Source organism: Sorex fumeus, unplaced genomic scaffold (genome assembly GCF_029834395.1).
Source record: "Sorex fumeus unplaced genomic scaffold, SorFum_2.1 ptg000041l, whole genome shotgun sequence".
Taxonomy (NCBI): domain Eukaryota; kingdom Metazoa; phylum Chordata; class Mammalia; order Eulipotyphla; family Soricidae; genus Sorex; species Sorex fumeus.
The window spans coordinates 8,784,877-8,799,848 of record NW_026606098.1 but is presented as its reverse complement, the minus strand read 5'-3'; the positions used below and the strand labels follow the sequence as shown (position 1 = coordinate 8,799,848).

The following is a 14,972-nucleotide window of genomic DNA, read 5'->3' as shown; positions in this document are numbered from 1 at the left end:
TTCTCTCTCTCTCTCTCTCTCACACACACACACACACACACACACACTTACACCCCAGTGTTCACTGCAGTCATGGCAGCGCCAGAAAGTCAGTTCCTGTCCATCCCACAGGGAAGCAGCTCAGTGGAAATCAGATAGTGCCCAGCCACTGGCCAGGAGAGCTGGAATTCAAGCCTGGGGAATGGGATGCACCACCCCCACCCCAAATAATCTCTTTAATGCACTTAACTGTTGGCAAAGGCCTGTGGTCAGTCGGAAGGCGCCTTTGGAAGGTGGAAAAGAAGCTCCCACTGGTGACAGCTCACTGGGAAACACGTTTTCTTGGCCAGAAGTGGAGCTTTGGGGCCAGAGCAATAGAATGGCAGGACGGGTGCTTCCTTGCACGCTGCCAATTTGGGTACAATCCTTGACATCCCATAGGGTTCTTGGAGCACCACCAGGGTTGATTCTTGAATTGCAGAGCCAGGACTAACCCCTGAGCATTGCTGGTTGTGCCCTCCCCCCAGGATAACAGGGTTTGTTGGGACACAGGCAGAGCCTGCCAGGCCGAGAGACAGCCAAGACTTGGGACCATTTTCCACTGAGGAAGCCAAAGAGACAAGCACACGGCAGAGACACGTGACCCCTGAGTGCAGAGCTGAGAGGGAGCCCTGAGCACCGCAGTCTGTGGCCCCCACAAGTCAAATTTCACACTGATGGGGAGTGTGGCACTGCTGGTTCCAGGGTGCAGACCCAGAGAACAGGGTGCACATATGACCCAAAATACCTGCACATTGCAAGGGGGGCACGGGTGAAAACTGTAGCAATGGGGGAACCGAGCATGAGACCATTCCCCCCCCCCTTGGGACAGAGGTCCCCAGGAATGAGCTGGAGCAACAGTGCCTTGGGGTCTCTGTGAGTGGAGTAGAGCTTCCTTTGCTCCGAATGACCTCTGGTTAAGGGACCCCCGACGGGATCATTCTATGGGGGCCAAGCCCAGAGGAGGCCATAGCAGGATGATGTGGGGGACCCCAGAGCGGGAGGTGTGTTCCACCATCTGGGGGTTGGAGCTTTGGGGATGTCTGACCCAGTCTCGCTCCCAGATGTCCTCCAGGGCCCCTCTCTTGGACAATGACTTACAGCGGGTGGTAGAGAATGAGCGAGGGGAGAGGTGGCTCCTGTGTCCCCACAGCGTCAGGCCCTGGGGCAGATCCACAGCTTAGATTTCCCACTTGCATTTTCTTGGGGACTTTGGTGCTGGAAAGGACCTCGAAGCCTCACCCATCCAGACCCCCCCGAGCGAGCTGTCGGTTTCTGTGGGGGAAAGACACCGGGCTGAGGTGGGGAGGGCTAAGTGTCACTGGGAACTGCCGTGTATGTGCTGCCCACCTGGGGGGCCCACCTGAGACACCCCCCCCAGCCCACGGCAGCCATGGCCCTGTTGTCTCTGCAGATCGGCTGCGTGAGAGCCTGCTCGGAACGTGAGAACCAGCCGCCAGGATGGTGAGTGGGTAGGCGGGGGCTCCTGGGGGCTCCTGGGCACCCCCCCGCAACCTCTCCCCTCACGCTCTTCTGCTCCGCAGGGCGAGAGGAAAGGAGTGAACAAATACTACCCCCCGGATTTCAACCCTGAGAAGGTATGAGAAGGGGGGCCCGGGGTCCCTGGCGGTGTACGGGCTGTGGGTTGGGGTATCGCAGGCTCCTCTTCTCGCTCTTGAGGCTGGGACCTCCCAGCTGAGGTGGCGGCAAAGGGGGTGCACGCCCAAGAGACAACAGGAGACTGGGGTCCGCCCTGGGCACTGCAGGGTCCCCTGGACCTCTGGGGACCCTCTGCCTCATGGCGTCAAGTACAACCAGGTGTGGGTGCCCCCCCAAAAAAGAGGGATGGGTAAAATCATGGAGGGAGTCAGATGACCACAAAGGCCATTAGCCTCCACAAACACGTGCCAGGACACCCCCTCCCTGCCACGCTTCCCAGCAGAAAACAGGGACCAAGGGGCAGGAGCCATGGTCCCGCCTTCACAGCGGGGAGGGCACTGGCCTTGCGCACAGCTAAGCTGGGTTTGGTGCCCAGTGCCCCATACGGTCCCCCGAGCCGCCAGGAGTGATCCCTGAGCACTGCCAGGAGTGGCCCAAAAACAAAAAGGAAAAAAGGGGGGCCTGGGGCGGGAAAGGCGTCTGGGGACCACTGGGAGGCAGAGGAGTGACTCTGAGCCCGGATTCCTCAGTCTGATGACTCCCTGTGGCCCCTGGGGGCCAGGCCGGGAGTCAGAGGCACCCTGCTGACCTGCTTCCCTCTCGGACCCCCATAGCACGGCACCCTCAACGGCTACCATGGCAGCCACCCACTGCGCGAACGGGCACGGAAGCTGTCCCAGGGCATCCTCATCATTAGGTGCGTCAGACTCGCGCTCTGGTCTGTGGGCCCGCAGGTAGGGGCGGAGGGTGCAGTCATGGGGAGCTCACCTTGCAGGGATCCCCCATGTGTCCCCCCCTCCACCTAGAGCACATGGGTGCGGGCAGCAAAATGCCACATGTGCACACAGGAGTAGGGTTCTGACCATGTGTGTGTGTGTGTGCGCGCGCGCGCGTGTGTGTGTGTGTGTGTGTGTGCCTAGGAGCGGGCTCTGACTGTGCGTGCCCACAGGTTTGAGATGCCCTACAACATCTGGTGTGACGGCTGCAGGAACCACATCGGCATGGGTGAGCATTCCTGCCTCCAACTCAGCGCGGCCTCCTGTGGCTCAGTTTCCCTGTCGGTGAAACTTGGGCTTCACGGGGCCCTGGCCTCCCCAGCGACCGACTCTATATCTCAGGTGCAGCCCCAGGTGCTTAGACCCAACACCTCCCCCAAACCCAACATCATAAACAAATCTGTGTCATGTCTGAGCCAGGAGGAGGAAGACGGAATGCGGCCCCGGGACCGCCCAGCGCCCTCTCAGGGCCCTGCCACCCCGGCCACTGGGGCGCTTCCTGTTCTGGTGGCTCCCACCTGTCCCCCAGTCATAGACAGGAAGCAGAGGTCCAGTGTGTGCGAGGGCCAGGGCACCGGCGCCAGGACTTAGAGCCCAGGGAAGGGTGCAGGGGTGTTCAGCCACGCCCTCTCTCCTGCAGGGGTCCGCTACAACGCAGAGAAGAAGAAGGTGGGCAACTACTACACGACCCCCATCTACAGGTGTGTGGGGCCAGGTGGGGAGGGGGGATGCGGCGGCCTGGGTGGGCACCCCGCGGCCCCCGCTCTTCTCCACTGGCCTTGGGTCTGCAATGAGGAGCTCCTGCGATACCTACCCTCCTCCATGGGGGTTCCAGGGCCACCAAGGCCCCTCACGCTCTGTCCTGCCTTCCCACAGGCAGCCCAGCTGCGTCCATTCCTTCACCTGCCCGGGAGGCTCCCCCTCACCATGGGGGTCCCCTCCTGTGTCCCCCGCAGCCATCAGGGATGCCCTTTGAGCAGCAGAGCTTGGGCGCCCCATGGCGCCCCTGACAGTGTTTTACTCCCCAGCTCCCCAAAGTGCCCCTCAGGGTGACGAAGGGAGGCAGGGATGGGCGGGTGAGCCAGTAAACGTGGAGGAAGGAAGCCAGTTCTCCGGTGGCAGCGTCCCAGCACCCACCCCCACAAGGGCCCCGGGGGGTGCCCTGACCACCCACCGTCCCCCAGGTTCCGCATGAAATGCCACCTGTGTGTCAACTACATCGAGATGCAGACAGACCCCGCCAGCTGCGACTACGTGATCGTCAGTGGTGCCCAACGCAAGGAGGAGCGCTGGGACATGCAGGACAATGAGCAGGTGCTGACCACAGGTAAGGGGGCCAGACACCCCGTCACTGACCCGGACACACCCCTACCCCAGTCACTGACCAGGAGACACCCCAGTCACTGACCCAGATCTGGACATGCCCACCCCCATCACTGACCCAGACACCCCCGCCCCTGGACACTGATTCACCCTTTTTCCTCATCACTGACCCAAACACCCACTGGCTTTCATCGCTGACCCAGAAGCCCCCCACCATCAACCCCATCACTGCCCAGGGTACCCCCCCTCAGCCCCATCACTCTGCCATGGGACCCTCACTCACCTCCATCACTAACCCAGACCCCCACCTCCATCACTGCCCCAGGAGTCCCCTACCAGCCTCCATCACTGCCCCAGGGACCTCCACCCACCTCCATCGCTGATCCAGGCCTCCCGCCACCCCCTGCCTCTGTCACTGACCCAGACCCCCACAGCCCCCCCCCATCTATTACTGACCCGGACACACAGCCCCCTCACTGACCTGGACCATCACCCCATCACTAATCCAGACCATTACCCAAGTCTGATCCAGGATCCCCGCCCAGCCCCCACCCGACCCCCTGGGCCCTTGCCTCTGCACCCTGCAGCCCTGGGCCCAGGCCCATTGGTTTCCCCACAGAGCATGAGAAAAAGCAGAAGCTGGAAACGGACGCCATGTTCCGGCTGGAGCACGGTGCAGCCGACCGCGGGACCCTGCAGAAGGCGCTGCCCACCCTCAGCCACATCCAGGAGGTGCAGAGTGCATGGCGGGATGACTTTGCCCTCAACAGCCTGCTGCGGAGAAGGTTCCGGGTGAGCCCAGGGGCACGGGGCGGCAGGACAGCAGGGGGTGGTCAGGCCAGGCCCCCAGGACTCACGGACCCCGCACACAGGAAAAGAAGAAGGCCCAGCAGGAGGAGGAGCAGCGGGACCAGGCGCTGCAGGCCAAGGCCAGCCTGGCCATCCCACTGGTACCTGAGACCGAGGATGACCGCCGGCTGGCCGCGCTGCTCAAGCTACACACCCTGGACTGTGCGTGGGGGTCGCGGGGCTGCAGGGACGAATGCGGGGCTGCCAGGTTGCGGGAGCGCAGGGTTGCTGGGCTGCGGGGCTAGGGGGTCTTGTCCAGGCCGCTCTCCGATGCACGCACCTCCCTGCGTCCCCACAGCCTACGAGGATAAGCAGAAGTTGAAGAGGACGGAGATCACCCATCGCTCCTGGTTCGGCCCCTGCCTGGGTCCGGGCGGCGGCAGCAGAGCCAGCAGCGGCGTCCTGAAGAAGCTGGTCCAGGCCCGCCGCACAGCACCCCCCAGCAGCCCCGTCGCTCCGTGCCAGCTGGGCATCGTGCGCCGGCCCCCCAGGGACGTGCCCGAAAGCCTCCAGGCCCCCGCCAGGGCCCCTGAGTCAGGGGACCAGCCCGAGGGGACTGCCCAGGACAGGCCCGCAACCCTCCCAGACTGCCACCAGGAAACTTCCCAGACCCCCAAGACTGGTGGGCTGGAGGGGAACTGTCCGCAAGGGACCCCTTTAAGAGCAGCCGAGCCCCAGGACCCGCAGCACCCTCACAGCCTCGGCTCCTCCCTGGTGGCTGACTACTCGGACTCAGAAAGCGAGTGAGCCTCTGCAGGGCACCCCGAGAACGTCAGCGCCCACAGCGGCACTCAGCTCCACTGTTGCACCTTTGAAGCTCGGACCTCGCCTCCCTGTAGTGATGGAGTTTTATTTATTTGGTCTGGGGCAGGGGGCTAGGGGTTGTGCCTTGGGGGACATTCCATCATTAAAGCTGTTTCCTTGGGGTTGGAGCACAGCAGTAGGGCGTTTGCCTTGTACGCAGCCGACCCGGGTTCGATTCCCAGTATCCCATATGGTCCCCCAAGCACCGCCAGGACTGATTCCTGAGTGCAGAGCCAGGAGTAACCCCTGAGCATCAGCTGGATGTGACCCAAAAAGCAAAAAAAAAAAAAAAAAAAGTAAAGCTGTTTCCTTGCCCTCAGCTTGGGATCCTGGCTGGGCCCAGGAGCTAACTGCACTCTGGTTCACCCCAGCCCCTTTGGGTTGACCCCGACTCCTGGGCGCTGGCTGGGGGCTGGAAGCTTTCAGGCACGTCCTAGGGTGGCCAGGGTAGGAGGCCCAGGCGGCCGCTTACTAGCAAATGTTGAGGAGTGGAGAACATTGGCCTGCAATCAGGACAGACTTCTGGGTGGCAGAGGATCACCCCCAAATGTCCAGATTTCTCAGGGGCCAGGAAAAAAACCCAGCTCGGTGCTTTTCATTTAACGCGACCAGCAGAAAACGGCCCAGAACCCCCGGGGGCTGCAGAGGTCACGCTCAAAGGTGCCTGTTCCGGGCGGGCGTGGATGTGGAGCATCTAGTGGCGTCACCCGAGTGGCCCCCAGTCTGAACAGCAGTGCTGGGACAGCCCCGGAGAAGGTGGCCTGGGACCACCGGTCCAGCTGGGGCTGCGGGTGCACCGCGCCCCTCTTCCGGGGGGGGGGAGACCTTGGATCTCGCGTCCCGCCCCCCTATCCTGCGCTCCGCCCCTTGGGTTCCGCCCCCGTGCTGCGGATCCACCAATCGGGTCCTTCCGTTCCGCCCCCTGCGCTGCGCTCCGCCCCTCGGCCCTGCCGACCCGCCCCACGTGCTCGCCAGCCTCCGGGACCCCCGGAAAAGCAGAGAACGCGGGGTCTGCACCATGTCGCTGGAGGCGATCCGCTATTCGCGGGGCTCCCTGCAGATTCTCGACCAGCTGCTGCTGCCTCAGCAGACCCGCTACGAGGCGGTGGGCTCCGTGCGCCAAGCCTGGGAGGCCATTCGCACCATGAAGGTGAGGCCGGGCGGCGGGACTGCGGGACGGCCGGGGTCGGGGCGCTCGCCCCCGCCGCTCCTCACCCGCGATCTGCACCCCCGTACCCAGGTGCGCGGCGCCCCGGCCATCGCCCTCGTGGGCTGCCTCAGCCTGGCCGTGGAGCTGCAGGCGGGCGCCGGGGGCCCGGGGCTCGTCGCGCTCGTGGCCTTCGTGCGGGACGCGCTGAGCTTCCTGGTCACCGCGCGTCCGACCGCGGTCAACATGGCCCGCGCCGCCCGCGACCTGGCCGCCGCCGCCGCGCAGGAGGCCGAGCGGGAGGGAGCCACGGAGGCGGCGGTCCGGGAGAGGTAAGGGGGCCGCGGGCGACCGCGCCTGGGAGCCCGAAACTTGCACCAACTTTGCGCGCAGCGAACCGCGCACGGAGAGCCAAAACCCTTGACGTGAGGTTATGCAGGCGGGGCTGGGAATGGACCCCGTGCGCCCAGACCCCCAGGAGTGCTTTGCACCGGGGCCTCTGTCCGCCTCTCCTCTTCGCCGGCTGTTCTCCGCGCCGCCTCTTTTCTTCAGGGTTTGGCACTGGAAACTCGTTTCCTCCCTTGGACCCCTTTGCTTCCCACCCTTCCTCCAGGCCTCAGCCGCTGGACCTTTACGAGGAACCCCGTTGGCCAGTTGGGGTTCCATCTGCGCTCTCCGGTGGGGGTTTCTGCCTTCCCGCCCCTCCCACACCCACTGCACTCTGCCCCTTGACTGCAGCCCCTCCCCGACCCGTATCAGAAACAGCCCCCACCCACCGCTCAGAACAGCTGTTGATCGCTCCACCCCCCAGAGTGATCCGCTTTGCTGAAGACATGCTGGAAAAAGATCTCAGGGACAATCAGAACATCGGGGACCTGGGAGCCCGCCACCTCTTGGAGCGGGCGGCCCCCAACGGCGGAAAGGTGGTAGTGCTCACCCACTGCAACACGGGGGCCCTGGCCACCGCCGGCTATGGCACCGCCCTGGGTAAGTGCATGTCGGCTGAAGTGAGCATAGGTCCACTGGGGATGCAAGAATTCTTTTTAAGTGCATGTCGGCTGAAGTGAGCATAGGCCCACTGGGGATGCAAGAATTCTTTTTTTTTTTTCCTTGCTTTTTGGGTCACACCCAGCGATGCTCAGGGGTTACTCCTGGCTTTGCACTCAGGAATCACTCCTGGCGGTGCTCGGGGGACCATATGGGATGCTGGGAATTGAACCCCGGTAGGCTTTGTGCAAGGCAAACGCCCTACCCGCTGTGCTATTGCTCCAGCCCCAAGAATTCTTGAAGAAATCCCATGAGTACAGAAACGCAAAGGGCTTTGGCTTCAGGTGTGGCTAGATCCAAAGAGAGATGGGGTACTTGATCAGAACGGGGAGGCTGAGCCCTGGTTGCCTGCATCCCACCCCGTAGCGCCTGGGCATTGAGATCTTAGTGGTGAATGATTGCATGGCATAGGCTGCAGGCACACTAAGCACATACCCTGCGCTCACAAGTCCCGCCTGCGTGGTGCACTCCTTGGCGCATGAATTAGGCAACAACTGTGTGCGCCATCACTCCTCTGTGTGCGCCCACAGGTGTGATACGTTCTCTGCACCGCCTGGGCCGCCTGGAGCACGCCTTTTGCACTGAGACACGGCCATACAACCAGGGCGCCCGCCTGACAGCCTTCGAGCTGGTGTACGAACACATTCCTGCCACGCTCATTGCAGACAGCATGGCGGCCGCTGCCATGGCCCAGCGGGGTGTGTCAGGTCAGTGCAGGACACCCTCCACCCCGGCTGCACCGTGAACCCACTCCCGCCTCACTTCCATCCCATTGCTCTCTCCCGCCTCCCTAGCCGTGGTGGTGGGAGCTGACCGTGTGGTCGCCAACGGGGACACGGCCAACAAGGTGGGCACCTACCAGCTGGCCATCGCCGCCAAGCACCACAGCATCCCCTTCTACGTGGCCGCCCCCAGCTCCTCGTGTGACCTTCATCTGCGCACAGGCCAGGACATTGTCATCGAGGAGCGTCCGGGACAGGAGTTGACCGAGGTTCAGGGAATCCGAATCGCGGCGCCTGGTGAGCCTCTGCCCTGGGACCAGGTCTGGGGGGGTCTCCTCAGCCTGCTGGGGCCCGGCTGGCTAATGGGCCAGGAACTTGAGCCACCTGCCTGGACAGAGGAACGGCATCAGTGCAGAGATATGGGCAGTGCCCAGCTCCCCCACAGTGCTGGTAGTTGAACCACAGCTGCATACAAGACGAGCACCAGAGCACCAGAACCTCAGTCCTGTGTTTTGGTGCTTGGGGCTCAGTCCTGGCTCTGTACTCAGGACTTTCCTCATGGTGCTGTTCAGTGACCCATGTGGGGTTGCCAGGAATCGAACCTGAGTTGGGCTGCATGCCAGGCCAGCCCACTGCCTCTCTATTATCTCTCCAGCTTCTAAGGGGGCTTGTACCCAAGCATTCCCAGCCTCCTTTCTCTTTCCTCCCTGCAGGGATAGGGGTCTGGAACCCCGCCTTTGACGTCACCCCCCACGACCTCATCACCGGCGGCATCATCACAGAGTTAGGGGTCTTTGCCCCTGAGGATCTTCAGGCTGCCCTCAGCGCTGCTGGCTCCTGAGCGAGATCTGGGGTGGACCCCAGAACTAGCCCGCCCTGCCCCCATTTCCTTTGATAAATTTATAATAAACGTGTTGAGCCGCTGCTGCAGCTCTGCCATCTTCTCCCCAGCCAGAGATCTTGGAAGCTAAGATTGATCTGGATCACATTTGGGGGCACCCCTGAAAGTTTGCACAGGTGAGCACTTCATGTGAGCATTTCATGTGTCCTTAATCCTAGTGTGAATCTTACATGGAAAGAACATATAACAGTATACATTTTTACAATGTGCCCAGGAAACGTTAAGCTTCTGGTGGGGGCGGTGGGGTGGGGTGTACCACCTCCAGTGATGCTCAGAGCTTGCTCCTGGTGTGGCCTGGAGATCCTATGGGGTGTCTAGGATCTGCCGCGTGCAAGGTAATCACCCTACCCCCTATCCTATCGCTCTGGCCCCCATGGAAATGTGCAGCTTTTCCTGAAGACCTTTCCAGTTTTGGCCCATAGTTAGATGAGCAGCTGCTGGCCCTTTAACGCTTTGCCATGTGTATCCCATGAGGCTTTGCGCCATCTGCCTCCTTATCTCCCATTGTGCCTTGCGCCTCCCAGCAACCGCTTCCGGCCCCACCTTTTCCGGCGCCTGCGCTACCATGGCGCAGGGGCAGCGCAAGTTCCAGGCGCGAAAGCCCGGAAAGAGCAAGAGCGCGGCCGCCGCGGATCGCACCCGTGGCCCAAAGAAAGGCGGTGAATAGCGGGGACGGAATCTGGGGCTTGTGAGGGAGTGGGGGTGCCGGCTCGAAGCGGGCCTGGCGGTCCCCAGAGTCACGCAAGCGCGTCTCTCCCCAGGTCGTGTCATTGCCCCTAAGAAGGCGCGCGTGGTCCAGCAGCAGAAGCTCAAGAAAGTGAGAGTGAACGGATGGGGGCGCGCGGGGCTGGGGTCTGGGGGGCGCGGGGCATGGTGTCTGCAACCTGCGGGGTGCAGCCTGGGCAACTCCTGGAGTCCCGAGCTTCGGGGTCCTCCCGGGTGCCGTACGACCCGGAATGTCTGCGTTCCGGGGACCCTGGACGACCAGGACGGGCGTGCGCTTGAAGTGTCGCAAACCCAGCTTTGCGGGAAGGCGGCGCTTCTTACAGAATGTCCCCCCCCAGCTCGTTGCGCCCCCCCCCCCTTTTCCCTCAAAGTCTCTTGGGGCCGGGAGGTCGTTGTCAGGACTGCATTCCGGGGTGACCGCGGTGGAGCATTTAGGAAGCCGGGGCGAGCGCGGGATTGCGGGTGCTTGGGCACAGTGCGCGCTTACAGCCCCTTACTTTTCCACATTTGCCAACCGGCCCCCCTGGAGACCCGTATTCCCTGCCCACGCAGGGGACTCCGCCAGGGCAGGGTGAATGTCCGCCGCCCACCCTATCCCGGGTTCCCAACCCAGGCAGCTGCCTCCAGCCGCAGTTGAAAACAAGCCTAAAGGCTCAGTTGGGTGTGATAATGATGGGACAGCCTGGGCGATGCCATTGGAAAGCAGGGCCAGAACAGCAGGGCGCCACGGAGGGTGCTCACCTTGCATGTGGGGCCACCCGGGTTCTATCCTGGGCACCCCTGAGGGTCCCCAAGCTTCATCAGGAGTGATTCCTGAGCACTACCGGGTGTGCCCTCTTACCCGCCACAAAGGAGCCAGCAGCCCAGGCGCTGGGTTGGGGGCTAATAATGGGATTCTGGGAGCTGGGGTGAAGGAGTGCCCAGCGCCCTCTGCCTGCCTGCAGGACCTGGAGGTGGGGATCCGGAAGAAGATCGAGCACGAGCTGACGATGAAGGCCAGCTCCAGCCTGCCCAAGAAGCTGGCACTGCTAAAGGGAATGCCCGGCAAGAAGAAGGGGGCGTCCTCCTGACCACCACCCTGCTGCACCTCAGCAGACACGGACTCCCCAAAGCTGCAGACCATACCCCTAAGCCCAGCCCAGCTTAGCCACTCTGGGGAGTGGCACGGGTACATTCTGTGCCCCCCCCCCCCGATTCTCAATAAACCCCCTTTTTCATTCCTGTGGGTCAGCCGGAGTCTGTGTGTGAGGGCCCAGAACACGGGGTGTCCGGATCTTGGGGCTGGGGTGTCTTCCTCCAGCCAGCCTGGCCTCCCTTTGCCGTGAGCTGCTCTTCCCCTGCCTCAAGTCAAATGCCTGCACGCAGGGACACTATGGGAAAGCACCCTGGACATGCCACACAGGCCTGTGGAGTTTTGTTCTAGCACCTTCCACAGGTCATCGTTGTAGGACCATTCCTTCTCCAAATTCTCTGCACCTTCCTGCCTCCAGCAATGCTCTTGGTCACAGACAGGGCCTGGGGGGTCAGCTGGCCTCACTGTGGTCTGGGAGCCGGTGACAGCTTGGGGAGGTGTCCACCGACATGGGGGTGCTTCTGAGGATACTTGCCTGCTTGCAAGCCTGAAAGTTCAATGCCCAAGTCCAGAGGTGCTGGATGCCGGACCAGCCCTTCCTGCACCCCAGAGTCTGGAGCACCCTCTGCAACCTAGGATGCCAGTACAGAAAGCACTTAGGACCATGCGGTACTGGAGACTGAACCAGCCTCCAGCATGCAAACTGCATCCTGGCCCTTTGCAGCATCTCCCTGGGCTGCTATTGGTTGTTTAGGGTGAGGAGCACCTCACAAAGGGAGACGGGGGCGGGCATGTTAATTGGACTTTGCCTCTCATGCAGCTGACCTAGGTTCAGTCCCCAGCATCCCATCTGGTCCTCTGAGCACCACCATGAATGATCCCTGAGCACCCCTGGATAAGCCCAGAAACAAAATGGTGATGAGGGTCTGGAGCATATGTGCAGTGACTCTCCACCAACCCAGCCAGAGGATCCATGCAAGGATCCCCCAGGGGACTGGGGATTCCCAGGGCTACTCTGCAAGGCTCAGGGCACCATGTGGTTGCAGGGCTTAAAACCATCTTGAACCCCTTTCTTATATGGCCCCCCAACACTTTACTGGTTTTGTTTTGGAATTTCTGGCTGTGCCCAGGACTTCCTCCTGGCTCAGCTCAGGGATCATTCCTGATCATTGTGGGGTGTTGGGGATGGATCCTGGGTCAGCCTTAAACAGGGCAAGCACTTCACCTGTTGTGAATCTTTGACCACCCCTCAGTGTTTGTTTCGCAGAGTTCCACCCTTGGTGCTCCCAGAACAACAGCAGGAGGCAAGCCTGGGACACTGTGCTCAGGAAGCTGGATGTCCAGTGGCCCTGAGAACCGAGAAGGACTGTCACTGACCGCTGTAGACACCCCTTCCCAGGAACTGGGAGGAAGGGCGCTGCAGGGACAGGCTCCTCTGTTTGCCTCTGAGGCGCCTGTGGTGTCTGGGTATGTGCACTCTGGCCAGGAAGAGCTCCGTGCTAGGGTGGAGACCCTGAGGTCACTTCCCACCGCCCCGTGTCTCCGGGAGGGCCCCGCCAGCCCCCCAGAGCAGGTGTCCCGGTTTTTCTGCCTGTCAAAGGCAAGGCGCTGCTCACCTCCCATTCACCTCTTTCCAGTCCTGGAACATTCACTCACTGGACCCCGCCCCCCACGGCGGGTCTGAGCGGTAAGCTCCGCCCACCGAGGTGCACGGGACAGCCCCCTCCCGACAGCCCGGGAGTCCAGGGCCGCTCGACGCGCGGCACCTCCGGCGGCCGCCAGGGGGCGCCCCGGACCAGGGCCGCGGAGTTCAGTAACCCGGGTGCTGCCTTTGTCTGTCTGCGCCCGCCCCTTGGAGGTGGCCCCAGGGTCCAGGAACAGCCTGGGGGCGAAGCAGGTCCTGGGTCCGGAATGTCACCCGCACCCCACCCCCGGGCGCCCCAAACAGTCTCATTTTTCCTCCTCACGGGCCCCGGGGCGCGACTCGGCCTCGCCCTCCGCTGACCCCAGACTTGGGGATGTGCCAGGCCAAGCCAAGGCCACTTCACGGCCACTCTAAGCCTCGGTTTCCCCGTCTGTGACGTGGGGATTGGGGGCTCGCCTTTCCCCTAGGGCGAATGCTGGCGCCACTTGTCCCCGCCCGATCGTCCCAGAGGGATTCAAGGACGCCCACCACCCCAGCCTTCCCTCTCCTGCCGGTTTCCTGCCGGGTCGGGACCTTAGTCCCTGAACCTGCATCCGCCAGGCAGGGCCGGAAGGGACAGGCGGGGACCGCGTGGCCGCGTCCAGCGGGACCAGGAAGCAAAGTGCCCAGGCTGGTTCCTGCCTGCGAAGGTCCTGGCAGGGGGTGGGGGGTGGGGGGTGGGCAGCTGATCCCCACGCCGCGAGGGACCCACAGACAGTAGCTGGATATCCTCCTTGGCCGGGGCTCCAGGTGCCAGACGACCCCCAGTGCGAGCCTGCAGTGTCCCCCTGTCCCCTCGGGCACGCGGTTTGGGGTCAGCAGCAGCGGATGCCTAGACAGTGAGCTCATGTGGCTTTCATTTCCCCCGCAGCAAGGGCGCGGTGGCTGCGCAGACAACAAGGGCGACTGGAGCTTGGGTGGAAAGAGTGGGATTGGAACGGGCCCCCATGAGATCCGGGACAGGGAGCCCCCAGACCTCCACTTGTGTAAGGTCCCTTGGGACCCCGAGGGAGATTCCAGAGTTAAAACTCTACTAATTAGTAACTCTCCCTTTCCTGCCCCCTCCCTAGTAGAGCCATAGCTGTGAAGCCCTTCCTTATTGGGACCTAAATTCTGAAACCATTTGTTGACTCTTCCCTGCTGGGATGTAAATTCGGAAACCATTTGTTGGCCCTTCCTTATCTGTTACCTCTGTTAGGAACTTTTCCCTTATCCGCTTCCACAGGATCAAAGGGAGCCAGGTGATAACCAAATGTTACCAAATGCCCACTAGCCACAATGCCTATGTACGGAAATGCTGATCTTTGAATCTATAGGCTAAGGAGTGATGTACTTTCAAATGGATTGGTTAAGAAAGTATATGTTGTTACAAATCTATTGGCTATGAAATGCGCGGGCTTTACTGTAACAGCCAGTGAAGACCTATATAAGATCCCCTTTGAAGAAGTTCGGGGTCTTGCCTCACCTATCTGACCTGTGTATCTGTGTAGGCGGCTTGACCCTGGCTAGCCAGTGTTACAATAAACCTTGCTTGCTGTTTGCAGTCTCTGGTGTCTCTTTGTTGTTATAGGGAGATCACGATCCACATACTAACACCTGCAAGGCAAGCGCAGCCCCCATAGAGCTGTGCCTCCGCCCCCCCCCAGCCCAGGGCTGGGGGCGGGGGTTGAGGGCTGGCCCCGCCCCAAGGCTGCACCCTGGGGTGCACCTTGGGACACGACGGTATCAGCAGCTCAGAGCAGGGTTAAGCCCCTTGCCCTGGTGGAAGGTATTGGGAGCCCCTGCGTCCACGCAGGGGCCTGGAGGAACAGATTCAACATGGGGACTCCCCGCCCAGCAATGGGGGGATCTGGGCTTGACCAACCACAGGACCTGGTGCTAACCTAACTGGACTGGACCGCTGGGGAGCCCTGGCCCGGGGTCCCGGTTCGCCAGGGCCAGCTCTGAGGCCTGGGTTTCACTTAGGTCTCCGGTCTACCTTCCCTCACCCCTGCACTCCTAAGGTCCTCTTCCTTCTCTGCCTGCAATCCTCTGTAAGAAAGAGACCCGGAGAGACTGCTCGGGGCTGGAGTACATGCCTTGCGTGCTGTTCACTTTGAGCACCGGGACCGCCAGGAGCTACCCCCAGGCAACACCAGGTGTGGTCCAAAAGCTGGTCCAAGGGACCAGTTGTGATGCTGGGACTGCAAAGCAGCCCACCTGGCCCCCTCCGGCAAGTTTCCCCTCAGCCTCAGTTTCTCCATC

At 62.0% G+C, this 14,972-nt stretch overlaps 3 protein-coding genes across 3 annotated transcripts; all 3 read left to right on the top strand.

Moving 5' to 3' along the window:
- The first annotated feature begins 1,432 nt into the window (after positions 1–1,432).
- On the top strand, positions 1,433–5,378 carry YJU2B (YJU2 splicing factor homolog B). Its single transcript, XM_056119491.1, has 9 exons — positions 1,433–1,482; positions 1,563–1,616; positions 2,292–2,374; positions 2,627–2,682; positions 3,094–3,154; positions 3,638–3,780; positions 4,396–4,568; positions 4,649–4,787; positions 4,924–5,378. The coding sequence occupies exons 1-9, from the start codon at positions 1,480–1,482 to the stop codon at positions 5,370–5,372; spliced, it is 1,161 nt and encodes a 386-aa protein (XP_055975466.1). The 5' UTR covers positions 1,433–1,479; the 3' UTR covers positions 5,373–5,378.
- Positions 5,379–6,355: 977 nt separating this feature from the next.
- MRI1 (methylthioribose-1-phosphate isomerase 1) lies at positions 6,356–9,229 on the top strand. The gene is made up of 6 exons (XM_056119523.1): positions 6,356–6,579; positions 6,670–6,908; positions 7,388–7,563; positions 8,154–8,330; positions 8,418–8,642; positions 9,059–9,229. The coding sequence occupies exons 1-6, from the start codon at positions 6,448–6,450 to the stop codon at positions 9,184–9,186; spliced, it is 1,077 nt and encodes a 358-aa protein (XP_055975498.1). The 5' UTR covers positions 6,356–6,447; the 3' UTR covers positions 9,187–9,229.
- Positions 9,230–9,773: 544 nt separating this feature from the next.
- Positions 9,774–11,193, top strand: CUNH19orf53 (chromosome unknown C19orf53 homolog). The gene is made up of 3 exons (XM_056119585.1): positions 9,774–9,905; positions 10,008–10,063; positions 10,917–11,193. The coding sequence occupies exons 1-3, from the start codon at positions 9,812–9,814 to the stop codon at positions 11,040–11,042; spliced, it is 276 nt and encodes a 91-aa protein (XP_055975560.1). The 5' UTR covers positions 9,774–9,811; the 3' UTR covers positions 11,043–11,193.
- The last annotated feature ends 3,779 nt before the right edge of the window (positions 11,194–14,972 follow it).